Source organism: Glandiceps talaboti, chromosome 4 (genome assembly GCF_964340395.1).
Source record: "Glandiceps talaboti chromosome 4, keGlaTala1.1, whole genome shotgun sequence".
In the NCBI taxonomy this organism is placed as follows: domain Eukaryota; kingdom Metazoa; phylum Hemichordata; class Enteropneusta; family Spengelidae; genus Glandiceps; species Glandiceps talaboti.
Window position 1 is genome coordinate 7702060 of NC_135552.1, and position 22606 is coordinate 7724665.

The window sequence follows — 22606 nt, forward strand, 5'->3', positions numbered from 1 at the left end:
AACCAAAAATCAAAATGGCGAACGAAAAAGAAAAGGACAAGGTATCGTATCAAAATATAATAATCTTATTTATATCTTTCCTAGTTGACACTTACCATACATCTACTGTGTTTGAACAGTGTACATTTTATAACTTCGTGACATGAAAATTGTAAAAGGTCGGCAAATCGAAACAGTATTCCAACACTGTGACAAGGCACATGTGTTTTTACAAAACAGCACATGCAAGTTGCAAGTCATCTGATTTTGTCGTCTGTTTCATCAACACAAGTTTCATACACTCATTTAAAGTGGGTCAGACAACAAATGGACTTTCATCAACAGTACAGTAACAAAGTGTATAATAGCAGGTGATTGGTATAAAAAATGGCGTTTTGTTGGTTGCCAGGGGCTAAAATAATCCAAAAAATATATAAGTAGGAAGTGAATGGTTTGTCGAATGTTTGTTTGAAGAATATGCATGATTGATTCTTCATTTAATAGTATCCTGTACCCGAACATTATCAAGTGTGCTCCTATCCTATGTGAATTTTTGAAATTGTTCAAGTCATTCTATTGTATTGAACTATTTAGTGGCACAATATAACCACTTTTTGCCATGACCTAAAAAGTACCCCACACACCAATCAAATGCCATAATTATTGCCCTGTAAGTCAAGGGAACACAAAATTAAAACTAACACAACAACCATTGCAGCTATGACTTTCTGTGCACATGTTACTTTTCCAAATTATAAACAAATTATAGTATATTTCATTTTTTTATGACAATTATTATTGTCAATTACAACAAGCAAGGAGTAGTCTAGTTCCTATACATTATCGTTGTGATTTATACCTTCGCTTCACTTCACTGTGGTTAGAACCACAGGCTGGTCATCCAGACTAAGACACCTATGAATGTGTCACTGTGTTTTAAGTTTGTTTTTTTTACCTCGTTGTAGATGGAGGTTGATGAAACCACAAATCACCATGAAGGAATCAAGCAATATTACATTGCAAAGATAGAAGAACTACAGGTAAAAAGGGGGGAAACATAAAACTTAAAAGAGTTGCCGCCTTGTATGGAAACAAACTAAAACTATTATTGTGACTTGTTGACATTAATCTATAAATGGACATTGATAATGATTACACACACAGGAGAATAGTTCAGTCTGTGGGAAAACCGATGACTGCAGTGTTTTTTTGTGTGTAGATTTCCAGTTTACATTTTTGGGAATTCCTGGTGGTTACACCATCTTAATTTATAGTGTGGCCAACATCACCAAAAAACTCTGCCATCACCCATTTATGTAACCTGCTATATGCCTCAATAATAGTTTTAGTTTGCATCTGTCTTTACACTTGTCAAAACTAAGGGTGCCACAGTTGTATATTCAAAAGATGTTCTACTTCTTGAAATAATTATGTATGTGCTTTTTTATGGAACATCCACCCATTCCTTGTTTTTCTTTCCTTTCTTTCTTTTTTTGAAAGTTTATTGTCACTAGGTCCTGTGATCTTCTACAGAGTGTACTCCTGCAGTAGACACTAACTTATATTTGACATCTTTGTTGATTTTGAGGAATGTGCAAAAATCAGTTGTCACTTTTACTCTAATATATTTTCAAACTAGCTGGGAAAAGACATATTGACAAATCTAAGGAATTAGTTCTTTTTTCTATGTAACTTAGCTGCCAAGGAAGCATGCTCAAAAACTACACAAGATTGCCAAGATGTAGTATATTCATGTTTGTTAATACTTTACTCTTGCAGCTAGTTGTAACAGACAAGACACAGAATTTGAGAAGACTTCAAGCACAAAGAAACGAATTGAATGCAAAAGGTAGGGTGCCAAATATGCTGACATCTGATAGATCTCTGTCACCTTTGCAACAGTTCATAGTTATCTGCTTTCATCCAATGTAATAACCATCTCACATAAAGTTACTTCGAAATATCACTTACCAGTAATTTTTTCAACTCTCACAATGTCAAATGAGGAAAATCTTGTCTAAAATTTACAGATTTTCCTACATTCAGTATTTTGGTAATGTTTTAAAACTCTACAATAAATGGCATACACTTTATCACTTTTGTTATAGGTCATGCTATCATTTGTATTCATTGATTGAGGTTTTAACGTTCTCTTGATTTTATTTATCTAGTACGAATGTTGAGGGAAGAGTTGCAACTTCTTCAGGAACAAGGTTCCTATGTTGGTGAAGTAGTGAAACCCATGGATAAGAAAAAGATTTTAGTTAAGGTATGTGTACAATCTGATTAAAATCCAGTGTAGTGAACTCGGCACAATTGCTTTGTTTAACTCTTACATTTATTGTCTTTTGTTCTGTGAGTGCCCCGATACCTACATCTGACACAATACCATAGGTGTTCTCAAGCCAAATGAGAGAGCTGAGTGAATTTACTCAATGAATGAAAACACACAATATGCCGAAACATAAGGGTACATTACTTCAGAGTGCTCTGTTCGAAAAGAGCTCGAACATAGAATGCAGACAACGATGTTATCATTATTGTTTGGTGGTTCTCTTTCTTTCAATTTTGATTATTGATTCACTGTTGTATTGTAAGACAGGTTCTGGTTGGCTACACGTAAGTACGAGATGTGGTCCGAGAACATCTATGGTGTAGGTTGCAGGCATTCACAGAACTTTCGAAAAATGACAATAAACATAAGCACCAATGAAGGAATCGCACCGAGTTCAGTATATTAGATTTTAATCAGATCGTGTATGTGTAGAATTGAGAAAAAGAATACTGTTTTGGATAGCAGTGTTTTAGTAACAAAACATGACTATTTCCATATAACTTAGTCACATAGCATAGTGTTTGCCCTGATAGAAACGTTGTGAAAAATTAGTATGATCTGTTCAAGAAAAGATGGAACTGATGCCTGGCTTGAACCCTGAATCCTTCGTTTTTTGGTAATTCTCATTGTCTTTGTTTACTTCCCTCCAGGTTCACCCAGAAGGCAAGTTTGTAGTTGATCTAGACAAAAATATTGATATCGGTGATGTCACTCCTAATTGTCGTGTAGCTCTCAGAAATGATAGTTATACACTTCATAAAATATTACCCAATAAGGTGAGTCAATTGTCTAAAGTAGAATTTTACCACCAAGGTGCATCATAAAAATACTGATCATTAGATTCTTGGTTGACACCACGATGTCTACTGCATGTACTACACATGCATTACTACAGGTGTACATGAGAGTAAGTCAACCTTCTTCAATTTTGACCCTCTAGCGTGTAGTAAAGTACTATCACAGATACAGAGAATAAGTCAACCTTCTTGTTCTATTTTGACCCTCTAGCATGAGGTAAAATGTTGTTGCTCATACAGAGATGTGATTGCTATGTACAAATGTAGATTGAGAGCGTAGAATCAAATCAGAATTTATGACCGTAGTTTTGAATGAAAGTCTATTTCTGCCATCAAGATGAAAACACCTTACACAATCCTAAAATTCTCATCTCTAAAACTGCATAAAAGTGATTTCAAAACATCAAAACTTAGAAGGATGGCATTTACTGTCATTAACTATAACTTTGCATCACTTTCTGTCCTCATACTGTGCAAGTAGACAGCAATGAAATTCATTTCATATTTTATTTTGTGAAAATTTATATTAGAGATGTATCATAGTAATATGAAGATTAAAATAGGCCTTTGCAAAATATACCATGCTGCCACTCTACTTCCTGTCTGTGTGTACCTTGGGGGTATACAAGGTATAGGTTACTTGGTTAACCATAGAGCACTGCTGCTTTCCACGATGTCTGAACAATGTGAAAAACATCCCTGATGTACAGAATACCAAGGGACAAAGCTCTTAAGGAACGGTACTACTAGGTGATGATACCCCCAATTTGAGTGAGGGCGCTGTATTCTCAATTTCCTGTTTGCAGTCTGAAACGGCCTATTGACAAACACAGTGCTGATAATAACACTGCCACCTTACACCAAATCACACATCAAATGTTGTATCTTGATTGCAGGTTGATCCACTGGTTAGTTTAATGATGGTAGAAAAGGTACCAGACTCGACGTATGAAATGGTTGGAGGTTTAGACAAACAGATCAAAGAAATTAAAGAAGTTATAGAACTGCCAGTCAAACATCCAGAGTTATTTGAAGCACTAGGAATTGCACAACCAAAGGTATCGTCCTCACACAAAGTTATTGATAGATTCATGCTCTGATATATTAAACCCCTATGTTTGAATCCCATGGTCTTGGATTACTAATATCTTATTAGTAGAGTGTGAAAATTAAACTGTATTAGTAGAGTCATAGGGACCATAGGATTACTTTTATTCAGGACAAACTGTTTTGATAATTCAGACAACTGTTTTTCACACACACATTTCAAAACCCAGTTTGGATTAGGGTTAAAATTTAGGTGTGAAACCCAGTTGTCTGACACAGAGTAGGGTGACAAAATTTGGGCTTAAAGGCCACCAATTCGGATTAGGATTAAAATGTATGAGTGTAAATAACAGTTGCCTGCCAGAGCTTTAGGAAATTTGGTCCTGAACAAAGGTTGAGTGTAATCCTTATATTACACTGATAAAGATATCACTAATGCAAGAACCTGGCATTGAATCCCTGGCCTTTAAGTCAAATGATAATATTTTTCAAATTAGTTACCCCCCTCGCATGATAGCATGAAAGATTAATTTTTGAATGAGTTTCATTCATCAACTTTAAAGCTGGTATTTATTTTTATTTAAATTCAAAGTATTGTACAGTACACTTATTTGTTGACGTAGTGGTATTTTCTGTTGACTAGAGCTGAATCCCATATTTACCATTTGGTGTCTACGTGGTTCCTAATTATTTGTCCATTCATTTAGGGTCTGTGTTTTGTCACAAATGTTACTGTATGCATAAACCACAAGAAAATGTCATTATTTTAAACAAAAAGCTGTATGTGCCAGCAATTTTGGTGGTCAATAGTTTTGTAGTTGCCATATGTATATAGTATAAATTACAAAGCTATGTTGTGAAACCATATGTCAATTTTGTATTTTGTATAGATTCTCTGTTTTGTTATTATTTTTCAAACACGATTCATGATTCGTACAGGTAATTTTAGTAAAGTAGTGGTCATCTAAAAAACTAACAAAAAAAAGTATGTCGTTTCTTAATTTTTATCCAACTGGAAAGTAACGTTTCCTTTGTACGTCAAAGTATAAAATTAATTTTATAGGTTTTTTGACTATTATTTTGTATTTTCATTATTTCAGGGTGTATTGTTATATGGACCACCAGGTACTGGAAAGACTCTACTGGCCAGAGCTGTTGCCCATCACACAGACTGTACGTTTATTAGAGTATCAGGGTCAGAATTAGTACAGAAATTTATCGGTGAAGGATCACGTATGGTCAGGGAACTCTTCGTAATGGCCAGGTAAGTACATAGTCAACTTGAAATTGGACTACAGGGAAACTATGTATAGGGTGTTAAAATAAAAAAGTTAGAAAAATAAAATGTATGTGGTAATGAAAACAGGTGTGCCGTGGTCCTTTCACCAATGTAGATCAGTCATTGCTTTTGGTCAGATTCAAAAATCGAAAAGGTAAACTGATGTGGTGAGGTGCAAGAACTGATGTTTGATGTCTGATAAGGATCAATAAATGTATTGTATTGTATTGTATTGTATATTGTATTGTATTGTATTGTGCAGACCATTCTTGTTTCAGTTCAGGTTTAAATAAACAACTCTTTCAGGTCAGTTCCATGATATATATTATATGAAAATGTAGAATGCAAATTTGCAAACGACTGTTAGTATTACCAATATCATGTGGTGTTGATCTCACATTGTATGTTTCTTGTACAACAGAGAGCATGCACCCTCTATCATCTTTATGGATGAAATTGATTCCATTGGATCATCACGTCTCGAAGGTGGATCCGGTGGTGACAGTGAAGTACAAAGAACTATGTTAGAATTACTCAATCAGTTAGATGGTTTTGAAGCACATAAGAATATTAAGGTAAGAAGTAGAGACAATGACAGTGAATGGGAAGTGAATGGTGACTAAAAAGAAGTGTATGGATATGCAATATTTGATAGCTCAATAAGAACAGTAATGTCTGGCAAATCAGCTGTTGTTATGCTAGCAGTGGAGACATGCATGTACAAACTTAAACTTAAATACACTGGATGTATATTGATGTACAAAAATCAGACCTACGTCAACTATGATCAAGTTTAGTAATAGACAGCCTGCACATTTCTAACATATAAATATGTAACCAAAAAATGTTCATCAGCTTGGTAGATCAATTGATTTACAGATGAATGTTATAACACCCAAGCAGTTCAACAGTTTTTAGCAGTGAGCTTTCAATCTGTCTCGGTCGACAATCCTCATCAGAATGCTGTATAAATATGTATCTTTCATACATTGCACCAATACAATAATGTCACAACATGAGTAACTATGTCATTTTCACTATATTAGTCTTAGTACAGTACAACCATACCAAGTATTTTAGTAAGCAAAAAGTGCATCACACTCAAATCTAAGCCGTAAATTTGAGAATAAAAATTACCATAACATAACGATGTTTATATCAAATATGGTTTGACATGCCTTTGATTTGATGATTACAGGTGATCATGGCAACAAACCGTATAGATATTTTAGACTCTGCACTACTCAGGCCTGGTAGAATTGACAGAAAAATTGAATTTCCACCACCCAATGAAGAGGCTAGATTAGATATTTTGAAAATTCATTCCCGAAAAATGAACCTAACAAGAGGAATCAACCTAAGAAAGATAGCAGAGTTAATGCCAGGGGCATCAGGTGCTGAAGTCAAGGTAGGACATCAGTGTGTGTGTGTGTAGCCTAATGGATTGCTCCTCTCGTTTTACATGGCCTCCTGTTGTAGGAGAAATTCCTTGGTGATGGTAGAACATTCATAAAGAATACTTCACAATGTAATTTCTATTGGACTTCGCTAATTTCATTAATGTCATAGTGAATCTCTATGAAAACATCTTTACTGTGTCTTTTCTTCATGGTGATATCTAAAATAAATGAAAAAGTAAAATATAAACTCAGTTGCTCAACTATGTTGTTATATTTAGGTTCTCTTCAGAAGATGTTTTAAGTATTAAAAAACATTGTTCACAACACATATTGGTGTTTTTTCCGCCTCCATATGTAACTATTTTTGTAAGTCATAAACTTTTGATTTTGGTCATTCATGAAAGAAACAATGAAGTATATTCATTTAGAAACAAAGAAAGATTCTTCATTTTAAATGTTGAATGTTTATTTTGTTCAGGGTGTGTGCACAGAGGCTGGTATGTATGCTTTGAGAGAGAGAAGAGTCCATGTAACACAAGAAGATTTTGAAATGGCTGTTGCTAAGGTATTTGAAACATTACATATTTCTTTTCTTCTTTGTCTAGTTTTGATATATATTGATAGAGGTACATTGTAGTTCAAGTATTTGTTTTGTAGTACGTCTGATACTTACAGTTGTAGAAATTATTAGTTCTTGTGACACCCTCTCATATCATATAGTCGATATTTTTCCACCTGAAAGCTAACTCTGTTATTCTGAGAATGTGTGAATAGTGGGGTGCTTGGTGTGTTTGGATGCAATGTACACATAGTTAGATATTCTGTAAAAGCTTCTTGTGGACAGATTTATACAATAACTTACATTTCTCTATATTGTTTTGCAGGTTATGCAGAAGGATTCCGAAAAGAACATGTCCATCAAGAAATTCTGGAAATAAAATTCATTATATAAAAAATCCAAAAAGATTGAACGGTTATGATGTGTGTTGTCAAACTGACAAGATACCCCACTCTCATGCAGAAGGCATGAAACATTGTAATGTCAAACATGTGAAAGCCAACACAGTCAAGTGATTTTCACACACTAAACAAGTCTGGTTTTCACATGTTTCTTTATCAATGCCTTTGTTCTGATGGACATAAATCAGAAAGGCAAATCTGGCAGATCAGGTTTACCAGCAATCACCCATTTCAGTCTGTAACTCAGTATATAGTACCAGATTTGGTAAAATACAGTACCATTAGTCAAACTCTATCCTTACATGTTATGGACTACTAAGGATTTGCAAGGTGTTAGGGGGGAAAAAATACTTCCCCAGGCCTATACGTTTTACATTTGCTAGATAGAGATATCATTTGTTATGTAATCTTCAAATATATGTAGTGTTTTTCAGAATAAATCTCTGAAGTTATACAAGTTTTCATGTCACAATTGTTATTCAAGTGTGAATGTCTGTTATGAATGGCATACAGGGAAAAATTTCAGAAGTCCTCAATTTCAGTGCTGTAGCAGTACTATTGCAGGAAGTTGACTCTGTATTATTTATTTATTTAGTTTCACAAAGGACGACAAACATCCAATATTCACTATATACAACTGACAAAGATGCTACATCATCTCAAGACTGAGACCAAATACTGAGATGTCTAATATTTACTCGGAATAACATTAAATGGTGTGAAAAAGTGCCTTCCTAGGAAAGTGAAAAGTCTTTGTCATTAGTATCAATACTAAGTTAGCTTCATGTAGGTTGCATGGGTACATTAATGATCCCCTTGAATTTTCATATTTAAGGTTCGTTTGTGATTGAATGAAATCTCAATTATACCAGTCAAATCCATGGTTTTACAGTACATAGTACATGGTGTATGACATCTCAATCATATTCATTTCAGTAAAAGCTTATAAACTCAGCTTGTGCCATACTGTATCGATTGGGTTTTCCCATAACAGTCCAACCATAGATTTTAATAATTAGAACATCAATTCATTCTTTACTATGATTCCACTCCAATTCCTGGCCAAGCAGTGTTTTCACATTTTGACTTTTGAATACACACATAAACTAATTTTGACTTTTGAATACACACATAAACTATTGTATAAAACTTAACTGGCATTGAAACATACAATTGAAACACGCACACAACATTTTGTCTACTTTTGTAATCGTAACGTTTGTACATTGCACTGTAGATACATGTGCAGCGTTTTTTTATAAGAAACAATAAGAATATTCCTTGAGTCAATGGAATATACAGTTATTGTAACAGTTTTTGTATGCAAAGAGGTACCTGATGTGAGTCGTTTGGTGTGTGAACTTTAACGACGTGTAGTCCTATCATGAATGATGGTAGAATCGTTTTGAATCTGCACAATGCAGGTCTGAGCTAGGCCTCTACTGTTTGTTTCTGAATGACTATTAAGTCCTTGGTCAAGTTTTAAACTGTATTTGAACTTCCATCTACCTAAATGTATACTTAAGGACCAGTTGGGATAGAGGTTGCAATGTGCCATTATACTCCCAAGGAAGCAGTGACAATTAGTTATCCAGATGTCAATGTGTTATGTATTCAACATAACAAATGGAAATTCATCTGTGTTGGTAAACCATAGTTTTGAATTGAACTTTTGTTCCAAATAAAACTATGAAACTATGACCCCTTATTAGACTCACATGTCCATAAGGTCACATGTACTGAATAATGGCTCAATCTGTTGACAAAGACTGAAGTGTGCAGTCAAATTTCAAGTTGTGTTTGGAACAAAAGTTAAATTCAATATTAATTACAAAGGATTGTATGCTCCCTAGGGAGTTGAAGTGTGAAGGCTGCTTTGCTGTTCTTGGTTTGTGTTAAGGTAATAAAAAACTAGCATTTTCAATTACAAAAATGTATTATTTTTCACATTATTCATGCATGCAAATGCCTTCATATCATATAATCAATAGCTAAGCTCGTTTTCCACTCTTCAATAAGATAAGATAAAACTTTATTGCATCCCTTTTAGGGTAATTGAGTTATCTGCTACAAAAGATTATTAAAAAACGGTAAAATGTACATACAGTGTTGTTATGAATAACATAATCTAAAACAATATGTGTAGCAATTAAAAGAAATATAAGTACATTAACAATACAGACCAAAACACATTAAAATAGATTTGTTAGTTTTTATTAAAAGTTTTGTGAAGGAGTGCAATGGCTTGAGGTATAAATGAATTATGATAACGGGTAGTACGAGAAGATAACTGTCTAAATCTACCACTCCTATAAATTCTCCTGACATTGATTTCCTTTCTCAGTGGGTTTGATCCATCCCTCATTATGTACAGCATAGGCTTACGGAGTCAGCGAATTAAAACAATAGAATATAGAAAACAAAATAACATTGTATCCAAACGACAGAGGGCGCACAACACGAAGGATCGCGATGGGTTATTTGCATATATTAGCATAATGTTGCGCATGTCCGTTTTCCTTAGTAACCGACGATATTTTTTGTTTCGCCATCTTGCTTGGTTCCCATATTTACAGGTCGATTGTTTGTAGTCCAGCATTTGTGTCTGGAACCAGCATAGGTTACCATCACCGCACACCTTCCACGTTCGGGAGCTACAACAGTTAACAAGCTAGAAGTTAGTACTAGAAATAGTAACCATGGAAGAAAGTATTTATAATCTTATTCCTCAGGAGGAAATAAGGCCACCCAAAGGACGAAGGTGAGTTTTAAAAAAATCAAAATCGTTTTTCTCATGAGGTCGTCAGATTTCATGACGTGGGTTTCCCGAACACCATCAATGTTTGTGTATCGAATAATATGTGACAGGGACTGCTAAAAATGCAAGTAATGCTTGTACTGTAAGGGGATTTCTGAAATATTATCTTCAGTAATACTTGCCAATGATTTCTGAACATGAATAAACCAAACCGTTCATCAAATTTTGTCTAACTCTAACAGTAACACTGTATTTGTACGTCCTTGTGCCTGTGCTATATCTTAAACCATTCAATCAGTGTTATGTTGTACATAGTAACTATACTTTGTCATGGATAATTAGGGGGGTGAGTTGGGGTGGGGGTAATGAATGATTTGTTGACAACAGGTCGGATTATCTATACTGAAATATGACACCTTATTTAGTAAATATAACACTGGGTAGAACTTTTCTGATGATTAACCATGTTGGTATAAATACATTCAGTCACCATGCGTGTATAGGATAACATTGAATGGTATATTTTCATAATAAAAACTATAAAACAAAAAGTTTTACCCTCATACTCTCTGCTCTATTTCAGACATCAAAGTCAGTTCAGATCCACTGTCAAGGTGGAGACAAACACAAACAAATCATCTCACAAAACCATGGGTCCAGCCAAGGTACAGGTCGACGATCCTAAGGGGTTCTTGAAAAAACGCTCCAAGGAACCCCAGTTACCCGATAAAACGCAATTCAAGTACCCAGATGATGATGCAAAGAGACCCCCAGTACCAGACAAGAGTGATAAACCACTTATGGGCATCAAATCAACCAAAAATTTCATCACAACAAATGCAGTGGAAAACATCATGTCAGTGCCAAAGAAGCCAGCAGCTAACTTTGCAGACACCAAGAAAGGTGACACACATCCACTGGGGCCATCTGGTTTGGTACCCAAGTATCTCAAGAGGAAGGTAAATACATGTACATGTTTTCCTTTTGTTGTTAAGGATTTCAATCTCTCAGTTTTAGTAAATGTATTTTGCATACAAAAGTATACCTAGACATAATCACATCAAAATTATTGAGAGGATAGATTGAAGTTTACTATTTTTGTTTTATTATCTTAAATCTCTGAAATCATTTTAAAGTGCCACACATACCTGATTTTTATCTTACTGATTTCCTAATAGTGTTTATAATGGTAGTCATAGAAACAATGCATTATTCTACATCTTATAAAGGGGGCATAACTGACTGGCTACTAGATTAAAAAAACTGTTAAGAGGAGTTGTAGTGTTATGATTTTATGTAATAGTGCAGTGACATACCAAGTTTGCCAATCAAGGTTGCATGATTGTAGGATCTTTCTATGCATACTTTACTGTTTATTAGAACTTGCAGTGTATCATTCCTTTTCAGATACACAGATGTAAGTCAGGCTGTGTCCTACCTATATCTTGCCTTTAATCTTTGTTAAACTTAAAGGGTATTAATTTGAAACGTCAGATTGCATTTTGGATCAGGACTGTTTCACTCATTCCCTAAATGTAGTTTGCCAATAAGTCAGTTTGATCACCAACCAATCCATGATTGCACCACTCTTACTTTGCCATTGTATGATGCATTATTGTTAAAATTATATAAAATGATCTGGTCCACATGACTTCTACACAGTCAAATATCTTTGATCTGCAATGAACCGACCTTTATATAAACAAGCCAGGCTTGTCTTTAGATTAGACAACCTGAAACATTTGTCAAATTTAACCTAATAATAATGTGAATTCTTTCATTTTTAGGACTTTGGTGAAGTACCTGATTACTTGACACGTCGTAAGGAAGAAGTTGCACGTGCCCAGGAGGAATACGATGCGTATGTTCGCGAGCATTACAAACGTGGCGCCATGAAGAAACTTAGTGAAGAAGAAAGACAAGATATTCTTAACGGACTTAAGAAAAATTGGGAAGAAATTCATCACCAATACCAAGGACTTTCTGTTGTCACTGACACAGCACCAAAGAAAGCCAGAAAAGAACGAATGGAGGCAGAAATGAAACAACTGGAGAGAGATATTGAACTCTTAGAAAAACATAAAGTGATATACATTGCTTAGGAACCATATAATCATCATTGGATAGTTACATTTCATCTTATTAACGTTTCTGACTCAACCTAAAGACAGCATGAAAAACACCAATAATCTGGCCTTATTTTATACGACATACAGTCCTCACCAAATCTAATAATACATACCCCTAGTTGTTATTTCTTTTTATCATTTTTTTTTTTGTTGGTAATAAAATATAACTTGTTTAGTGATAACATTTATGTCTGGCATATGCTTTCAGTGAATACTAGCATTTCATGGATGAATTATAAAGAGTTGTCTGTATCAATTAATTTATCTATTTGTGTTGCCATGGAAACATGACATGCTTATTACCATATCAATGTGAGAATATATCAATACACCAAACATAACAAAAGCAATGGGAATAATTGTTTTCAGAACAAGAGTAGTCAGGGTGTTTGGCCTTTGAACTTTGACATTATAGCATTCTATGACCCAAGACTGCCCCTTAAGATGATTGTCAGGCATGATGTAGTCTGAGATTCACTATATTGTTATCTGTGCTTTACTGTATAGATGTTGTTTTATCTCAGTTTCTAATTCTACCTGTTTTGTTTTCTATTTGACTTTGATATTTTCAATTCCATGATAGAAGTATAGGCAAGAATTACGGAAAAAACATCTCTTTCAAAACCTGGGTCTTTATTTATCTGTATGAGGGGTGGGGTGGGTGGGGGTAGTGTATGAGGGGTGGGTGGGGGTAGGAGTAGCTCCAGCGACATTTCCCCAAATATTCTGACAGTCTGTGAAACAACATCTCAGCTGGTTTACAATATCCACAAGCTGGTTTGTTCAGATGAAGTTTGTTTGTACATATTTCCAGTAATAAAGAGTTATTTTGAATTTGAAAGTGCTTGTCTTTTTTTTACGTCCATCTTTGAGTCCAATGATATGATGACACTGTCTTGGCCATGTCAGACTGCAATATCAAATTAACTGTAAAACACTGCAATTGCCAAAATACATTAACATACAAATTGTCATATGACTACACATTTCAAGGTAGTACAGTACATTACATGTATATGTTCAAACCAAGTTGTAGAACAGAGATCCTGTACATGATCAGATGTGTGTATGTCTGTGTGTGTGTGTGTGTGTGTGTGCATGCGAGTGTGAGTGATCAAGTATTTCACCTTTCTATTATGAGTATTGTCAGAAACCCATTATAATTCTAGCCAAAATATTTTTGATGGCCCTCTTCTTCTGTTGGTCACTGGTACAGTCAAAGTAAATTCAGAAAAGTTATAGAATTTAGTTTGAAAGTGCTGGTGACTCACTGAGAAGAGGGGCTCAATCTAATCAAAATATAAACAGAATATCAGTAAGAAGTTATAATTATATGAGTATCGTAACAAAAATCTACTTCATTCTTACAAGTTTATCTTTGAATACCTCAGGTTTTTTATCCATCGAACAAAATGTCAAAATCCTAAATTAAACACCAATACCATGAATGTGGAAACGAGGGTTGGTGTAACAGCGCCCTCGCTCGACAATATGTAGATAAATATATCCTGTATAAAGTCGGATGAAATCTAGTGGCTTATTCAAGCATATTGTTTATGCCTTTCCCTGGATTTCTTTTTTTTTTTTGTATATGTTAATAACAACTCCAAGACAGCCGTGATTCAGTGCACACGTTGAAGACCGGCGCTCCGCAAAATGTTGAAAGTTGTACTCAGTTCTGGCAATACAGGACCAAATTATTAACAGTCTGTACGTTCTAAGCTCCCTGTATTAACAGGCAACAATGGGAGTGGACCTAAGTGCTTACCGACTAAGGATTGGGAAGTTTGCAGGAGGCAGACCCAGTGGTGGAGACGGCGTGCACGCCACGTTGACACCTCTGCATTGTTTCTTACTGACGAGTGGAAATGTAACCCTGGCGGTCAAGGTATGCTTATTCTATTTGCTGATAATTGGTAACGTGGAACAAAACCCAGGGCCCAATAGTACATCGAGAGAAACCCATGCAGGCGCTATACCAAAAAGGAAATTAAGAAGTGATTCGAAAAGTGACCAAGATGAGATTACAAATAATTCTGTTCGAAACGATATCCAGCTACTGAAAGAAACCATGTTGAATAAATTAGAAAGCATCGCCTTGGACATAAGGTCGGTAAATAGAAGATTTGAGACACTTGAACAAAGATTCAACAACATCGAAGATGAAGTGAATATAATGCGTGAAGATATTAATGAGATACGAAACACGGAACACTTTTATGATGTCACTGGTCAAGAAACTGACAAGGGTTTGAAGGATGAAATACGGCAACTAAGACGTGACGTGTCGAACTTTAGAGAAAGCCAGGATGATCTTGTCAATAGATCTAAACGATGTAATCTAATTTTCTCTGGACTCGATCAACAAAGCGATGAGACATGGGAACAGACGGAGGGGAAAGTGCAAGATGTTATCAGAGATAAATTGGAAATCGACCGAGATATCAAATTCGAAAGGGTACACAGAATCAGAAATGGCCCAACAGTGAAAGGGTCAAAACTAATTGTGGCCATGTTCAGTTCCTACAAGGACAAAGAAGAGGTACTACGCAAAGCTAAGAAACTAGCAGGATCTGATATTTATATCGATCAAGATTTTTCCAGAAGAGTTCGCGAAAAAAGAAAGAAGCTGTTCGCTGTAAGGAAGAAGTTTAAAGAAAGGGAAGACGTAACCAAGGCGATAATATCGTACGACAAGCTAGTTGTGTCGATGGCGGACGGGTCAAGACGAGTTCTTGTTTGTGACAACAAATCCGGGGATGTGATAGAACTTAACAATACAACTGCATAGGGAAATGGCCAAGGCCCGGGTAAAATATACAAACTCAATAATATCGAACAGAGAAAAGAATTGAGGTGGATGGTATGGAATGTAAGGGGTTTGAACTCTAAATTACAAAATGTAAATTTTATATCCTTTTGTGAAGAGTTCGACATTTTTGGTTTAGTTGAAACATGGACAAAGGAAAACGACAGTGTTAATGTTTTCGAAAATTTCGTCTCTTTTAAAAGTCCAGCAGTGAATCTGAGTAAAAAGGGTCGTGCCAGTGGAGGTGTTGAAGTATTTGTAAACAAAAACTTGGTAAAAGGAGTGAAACGTATAACCACTAGTTTGAAAAACACTGTCATTCTACTATTACAGAAAAATGTGTTCCACTTTTTGAAAGACGTGCTAATGGTTATTACATATGTACCACCTGAGGGGTCACGGGTGTATGTCAATAGTAGTGACGACGGAGTAGAAAATTTAGAAAACCACCTGGGTGAAATTCTTAGTCAGTTAAATGACGACGTTAGCATAATAATAGCTGGTGACCTGAATGCCAGAACTGGGTCAATGCAGGAATTTATTGAATACGATGATTCAAAGTATGGGGTGGGGACAAATTACGAGTCAAATGATTTTAAAATTTCCCGTAGTTCACTCGACGAGGGGATCAATAATTTTGGGTTATCTTTAATTTCGTTGTGTAAACATCTGTCGGTGTATATGTTAAATGGAAGAAAGGAAGGCACTGGCAAAGGAGAATTTACGTGCATAGCAAATGAAGGACGAAGTGTTGTAGATTATGTCATAGTGTCGGAAGAAATATTTTCTAACGTAAATTCTTTTGTTGTACCAACTAGGGATGAGTCAGACCATTTCCCCATATGTTGTTCTTTTACAGTGAAAGTTGACTTTATTAGGAAAACACATGCCGTACCAATCACAAATTTCCGTTGGTGCAATGAACTACTTCACGAATACCAAGAAAAGCTCAGTTGCAATGAAAACGTTCAATTAATGCACCATCTAACGTCGAACGATGTTAACATAAATGAAGCGGTAACAGGTATGACAAATATCTTGAAAAACGCAGCGGGAAATATGCTCAAAGAAAACAAGGGTAAAAATCAAGGAAAAAGTAGCGGACAGGTGTGGTTTGACGCTGAATGTAAACTAGCAAAGACAAAAAGATTGAGGGCTCTAAGAAGGTTTCGAAGTACCGGTAGCGAGGAAGATTATTGCCAGTATAAGGAGGAAAATAACTATTACAAAAACTTGCTACGTTGTAAAAAGCGCAAATTTGAAGAGAAGATACATATACAGATAAGAAGAAATATGAACGACGAAACAAGTTTCTGGAAAGTAGTAAAGTTAACGAAACGTGGAAAACGAGTGCAGAGTTTGGTTACACTTGACGAATGGATAGTATATTTCTCTGAACTATTTAGAGATACACAGTCACAAAACAGAGAGACCGAAAATTTCACTGCGATGATTGAAACTTTTCTCCAAGAATTAACTTCGAACGAAATAGAGCATGCTACAACAAGTGGAGATAACGATGATTCTGATATCCTGAACTGTACAATTACAAATGAAGAAATTTTAAAAGCAATCGGTAAGCTGAAAAACAATAAGTCGGCAGGTCCAGATATGCTCATTCCTGAATTATTTAAATACACCACTGATATCATGTTACCATTCCTTAATAAGTTATTCAATAATATTTTTGACAAAGGTATCTTCCCGAACAGTTGGTCCGTCGGGACAATTGTGCCAATATTTAAGAAAAACGAGCCCAGTAAACCAGAGAATTATAGAGCAATATCTCTCCTCAGTATATTTAGTAAAGTCTTTACAAGTATCCTAAATGAACGCATCAAAATATGGGCCAAACAATTTAATATAGTGCCAGAATGCCAAGCGGGTTTTCGTGAAGGTTATTCAACTGTTGATAACTTTTTTACTCTGTATGCAACACTTCAAAAATCATTGTCGGTAAGAGGAAAGAAATTGTATTGTCTATATGTAGATTTCGAGAAAGCCTTCGATTCGGTGGACAGAACACGGCTCTTGTACAGATTGGCTTTAGAAGGAATTAATGGCAAAATGTACCAAATATTGAAAGCAATGTACGCTGACGTGAAATCGAGTGTTAGGGAGGGAAATGTAACGTCAGAGTGTTTCGCCTTACAAAAAGGGGTTCGTCAGGGCTGCATGCTAAGCCCGATTTTGTTTAGTCTATACATTAATGAGCTTGAGAAAATGATGAAAAATTCAGGGTTGCGTGGAATTCAATTTTTACCGAATGACATGTTGGAACTTTTTCTTCTGTTATATGCTGACGATATTGCCATATTGTCAAATACTGTGATTGGTTTAAAGAGATTAATTGATGTACTGTATGATTTTACCTTGAAATGGAAAATGAAAGTCAATCTGGCGAAAACGAAAGTTGTAGTGCATAGAAATGGAGGTTATCTCAGTAGGCACGAGAAGTGGTATTTTGGTGGGACAGAGCTGAAGATAGCAAGTGCTTATGAGTACCTAGGTCTCGTATTGTCATGTAAAGGCTCTCTTTCCGTCACCACAAGAAATATGGCTGTTAAAGCTAGGAAGAAATTAGCTATCGTAGGAAAGTCTGTTAAAGACTTGAAGTTTCTGGCACCGAACATATATTTTAGGCTTTTTGACGTCTTGATTTTACCAGTCCTTAGCTACGGCTCTGAAGTATGGGGTTTTACGGCATATGAACACCTTGAAAGAGTACAGTTACTTTATTGCAGACGTTATTTAGGAGTGGCAAATAGCGCCCCCAATTGTACAGTTTTGGGTGAATGTGGGAGATTGCCATTGTTCTGTTACTATGTTACAAGATGCGTTAAGTACTGGCTACATATCATAACAATGCCAGAGTCACGTTTACCATTTAAAGCTTATCAAATGTTATTTAAAATGGATGAACAAGGAAAACATTCCTGGGTCACACAGGTAAAACATCTGTTTTATCAGTACGGTTTTGGAGAATCCTGGTTAAACCAGGGTGTGGGGAATACAGTGGTCTTTCTATCAGAGTTTAGTACTAGGGTAAAAGACGTTAAAAGCCAAGAATGGTGGTCAGAGGTATGTGCTAACGAGAAAACTAGTTACTACAGAAATTTTAAAAAGGAACTTGCACCTGAAATGTATATTTCATTGATTAGTCTTTTTAAGTACCGTAGAGCCCTAGCAAGATTTAGATGCTCTAGCCACGCGTTAGAGATCGAAACGGGGAGACACAGAGGAACTGACAAAGAATTCAGGATATGTAAATTATGTTGTATCGAAGTAGAAGATGAATATCATTTCCTCTTTAAGTGTCCAGCGTGGGATAATCTAAGAAAAAGATATTTACAACCTGCATCATACAGATCACCTTCACTTTACCATTTTAATCAGTTGATGGCATCTAAGGATGACAATACCACTAGAAATCTAGCTTTATTTTTGTTTCATGCATTTAAAGTAAAAGACAAACTGTAAACTCTCCATAAAATTTACCATTTATTATTCAGCGAATGTGTGCTTTGGAGCTTTACAAAGACATCCTTGTTTATCACTGTATGTATTACACTGGCACTGTGAACTAGTTGTGAACTAGTTGTGTAACTGAATTTATTTATTATACTGTGTATATATCTGGGGCCGGAGGCCCATATTATTAAATAAACCAGTATTATTATTATAATAACAGTTTGACGTAATTTCATGACGAGCGCCTTCAACGATGAGTCTTCCAATCTCTTCCAAGTCCGTGACAGTCTAGAAGAGATACAAGTCGATTCATCGTCAAAAATCGCCATTCAAATCAATCCCGTCCCTACTTACTTCCTAAGTAGCCTCAGTAGGTAGTCTAAAAGGGAGTTTTCCCCCTGAAATATAATATCTGGAGGAGTCAACTGTAGCCAGTGACTCGTTCATGTGCGCAAGTTCAATGCATATGTAAGGATGGTTTAAACAGAAGTATTCCTGCAGGTATCACAAGTCAGTTTGAAGGCTAGATAGTAAAGGACTAAGAATAAGAAAATGTGTAGTTCAATCAATTTATCAATCAACCAACCAATCAATCAATCAATCGATCGATCGATCGACCGACCAACCAACCAATCAATCAATTCATCATCATCATCATATTCATCTGCGTCAATTCCGACTAGCTCTGTGGTAAAGTTCAGATATGCTTTATAAATTATACAGAGTGTGATGTGAAGGCTTTCGCCAAGTCGTGAATAGATTATGTTAATTCTTCCTGACGAAATGCGATGAGATACATAGACCTAACGGCGAAATCATGATATCAATCGATGTAGGTTTTTCCATAATGTTCAATGGTAGTTTATTCAATGGTGAGAAAGCATACTGCCATGTTCACCAATGCAATGGTGAACAGTGGTTTTTAATTTGGATCCATGCAGTACCAGTACTGTACATTTGGCAGATATGACCGCAAGTTGTCTGGGGATTGCCTTTCACAACGTCGTAAACCACAGCCTCTTTTACGGCACCATCCAAGAAATATGTGTTTTGGCTTGTGAGAATGTACCTTTCTATTCGCGAATTGTGCGATATTATCAAATTTATAATTGGTTGGTCACGGTGACAGTACTAGTCACGTCCGTTAAAAAATGAAAATAAATAAAATAAAAAAAAATCGAAGGTGATCAAGGAAATTATTTGTATATTCCCGTTTCATGTGTTCCCATGGTTACTGTTTCTCTTTTAATCTTAGCTAGGGAGGGTCCTCCATCCATACAGTAAATCGATCAAATGAAGCTACCTGTTAAAGTTTCTCCGTGATCAATTTGTCTTTATCAGAAGTCTTCATCAGAAGCCAGTCAGTCAGTACGATTTAGCGATCGGTTGAAGTGAAGACAAGTGGTGAAGGAGTTAGTAAGCAAGCATTTTCTGTCATGTGAAGAAGGACAATGAGTAACCATGGAAACATGATTAGAGATTTCTTCATTTGATAAAGTAGCTACACACACCTGTACGAGTTCATCGAACTACCCGCCATGTTCAATCAAATTACAAATTAATAACTCATATTTATATGTATTTAGGTGGCCTCATTCTTCAGTTAGGAAATATCCGGATTCATTCCATCCAGTTTTTAAATCATAAACATGCTAAATCTGTTACTTTTTTCATATATATGTAAATTTTCATTAAACATGATAAGCTCGTGTTGGATTCACTCCAATAGTTACAATGATGTTCCATGTCATAATTCCTTATATTTATAACATATAATGCAAGAGTCTAATTGATAGTGAGTATATTGTAAACCACATGTTGGTGAATATGGATTAGGAACGGATATGGGATTTTTAATTGATTTTACTGAGTTTTATGCTTTGAAATAACATGGACCAAGTCACACCTATATTGAAAAAAAAAACACACGAAAGAAATGTGCACACAAATTGTCGTGGTTGGTGTGCATAAACTGGATGATCACAAATAATATAATCGTTAATTTTGTAATAAACACGGGTAATCAATGTATGTACAAATGATGTATGCTTGGCTATGCCAATACAACAAAATACCATTACCAATACAAAAAAATACCAATACAACAAATACCATTACCAATACAAAGAATTACCACTACCAATACCAAAAAAAATTACCATTACCACTACAACAAATACCATTGCAATACAACATATAACATTACCAATTCAACATATACCATTACCAATTCAACAAAATACCATTACCAATACAACAAATACCATTACCAATTCAACAAAATACAATAACCAATACCACAAATACCATTACCAATACAACAAAATACAATAACCAATACCACAAATACCATTACCAATTCAACAAAATACAATAACCAATACCACAAATACCATTACCAATACAACAAAATACCATTACCAATACCAAAAAAAATTACCATTAACAATACAACAAAATACCATTACCAATACAACAAATACCATTACCAATACCAAAAAAATACCATAACCAATACAAAACAATACCATTTCCATCAATTATTCTCAATCCAAGCAATATTACGCGTGACCCAGTTTGAGCACGTACAAGGGGTAATACATGAGTACAGCTTGGGAAAGTGCTATAAAAAACAAAACATTATTGTTGTTGTTTTTGTTGTTACTATTATTTTATTAAGCTTATTTATTTATTCGTTTTACTAATCACTTCCTTACTTCCTTACTTCCTTACTTACTTACTTACTTATTTACTTACTTACTTACTTACTTACTTACTTACTTACTTACTTACTTACTTAAAATAACAAAAAAAATAGATACAAACATACCCCATGGGACTTTGTCTATGTAATTTCACATTGTTCTTTCAAGTCTAAACACTTATAAAAAATTGTTTTTGTCAATTAAAAACCCCAAATAAATATACATTATTATTATTACAATTATATCAAATACATGCATGAACACGTATGCCCATTATGCCAGTTTACCGTACCGTTCATTTTGTTATCTATTATCCCAAACCATTAAAAACATCACAGGTTTTATGATTATGTATAGGCCTAGAAGTAGTATGTGTGTAACATTATAGATTGAATTATAACTATTTATTGTGGAGAATCACCATGTCAGATTTTAATCAGATTGCAAAATGAATTTCAATAATTCACATTTCAAATGAAAATAATTCCAGTACATACAGAATGACTTTTGTTGTTGTTGTTTATTGTTGATTTTTTTTCAAGTTCTGAATATCGATGTCGCTAAAAAAATGAATAAGAAGATATAAAGGGATGGTGCACCTTTTATGTGCACGAACATCGATCGTCTTTCAAACATCGTCTTCAAAATGGTTCTAATCTAAGGCATGGTCATTGTTATAGTTGTTGTATTGTTATCATGCCTGTTCTGGGTGGATTTGGAAAAGCGCATGCCTGGCATTCCGAGGTCCTGCTTGCAGACAGTGCACGGTTCTAGATTACTGTGAAGGGACGACTTACTCTGTATGCAGACGAGGAATTCCGGTGCTAGAAACTACTCTTTTACAAATAATCTTTGTTTGTGCATGGATCTATCAGAAATTTGATAGGACCAAGATTACCTGTATACTAATCTGTATACAAATACACGTGTATTATGC

At 35.2% G+C, this 22606-nt stretch overlaps 3 protein-coding genes across 3 annotated transcripts; all 3 read left to right on the forward strand.

Annotated features, from left to right (window-relative positions):
• The first annotated feature begins 11 nt into the window (after positions 1 to 11).
• LOC144433519 (26S proteasome regulatory subunit 8) lies at positions 12 to 8254 on the forward strand. The gene is made up of 11 exons (XM_078121826.1): positions 12 to 41; positions 945 to 1019; positions 1759 to 1828; positions 2151 to 2248; positions 2965 to 3090; positions 4008 to 4169; positions 5259 to 5422; positions 5859 to 6012; positions 6636 to 6845; positions 7316 to 7402; positions 7722 to 8254. Exons 1-11 carry the CDS (start codon positions 15 to 17, stop codon positions 7773 to 7775), a joined length of 1227 nt encoding a protein of 408 aa, XP_077977952.1. The 5' UTR covers positions 12 to 14; the 3' UTR covers positions 7776 to 8254.
• A 2081-nt stretch (positions 8255 to 10335) lies between these two features.
• On the forward strand, positions 10336 to 13333 carry LOC144433891 (enkurin-like). The gene is made up of 3 exons (XM_078122285.1): positions 10336 to 10558; positions 11139 to 11514; positions 12343 to 13333. The coding sequence occupies exons 1-3, from the start codon at positions 10497 to 10499 to the stop codon at positions 12655 to 12657; spliced, it is 753 nt and encodes a 250-aa protein (XP_077978411.1). The 5' UTR covers positions 10336 to 10496; the 3' UTR covers positions 12658 to 13333.
• A 2211-nt stretch (positions 13334 to 15544) lies between these two features.
• On the forward strand, positions 15545 to 18973 carry LOC144434100 (uncharacterized). The gene has a single exon (XM_078122556.1). The coding sequence runs from the start codon at positions 15545 to 15547 to the stop codon at positions 18971 to 18973; it is 3429 nt and encodes a 1142-aa protein (XP_077978682.1).
• The last annotated feature ends 3633 nt before the right edge of the window (positions 18974 to 22606 follow it).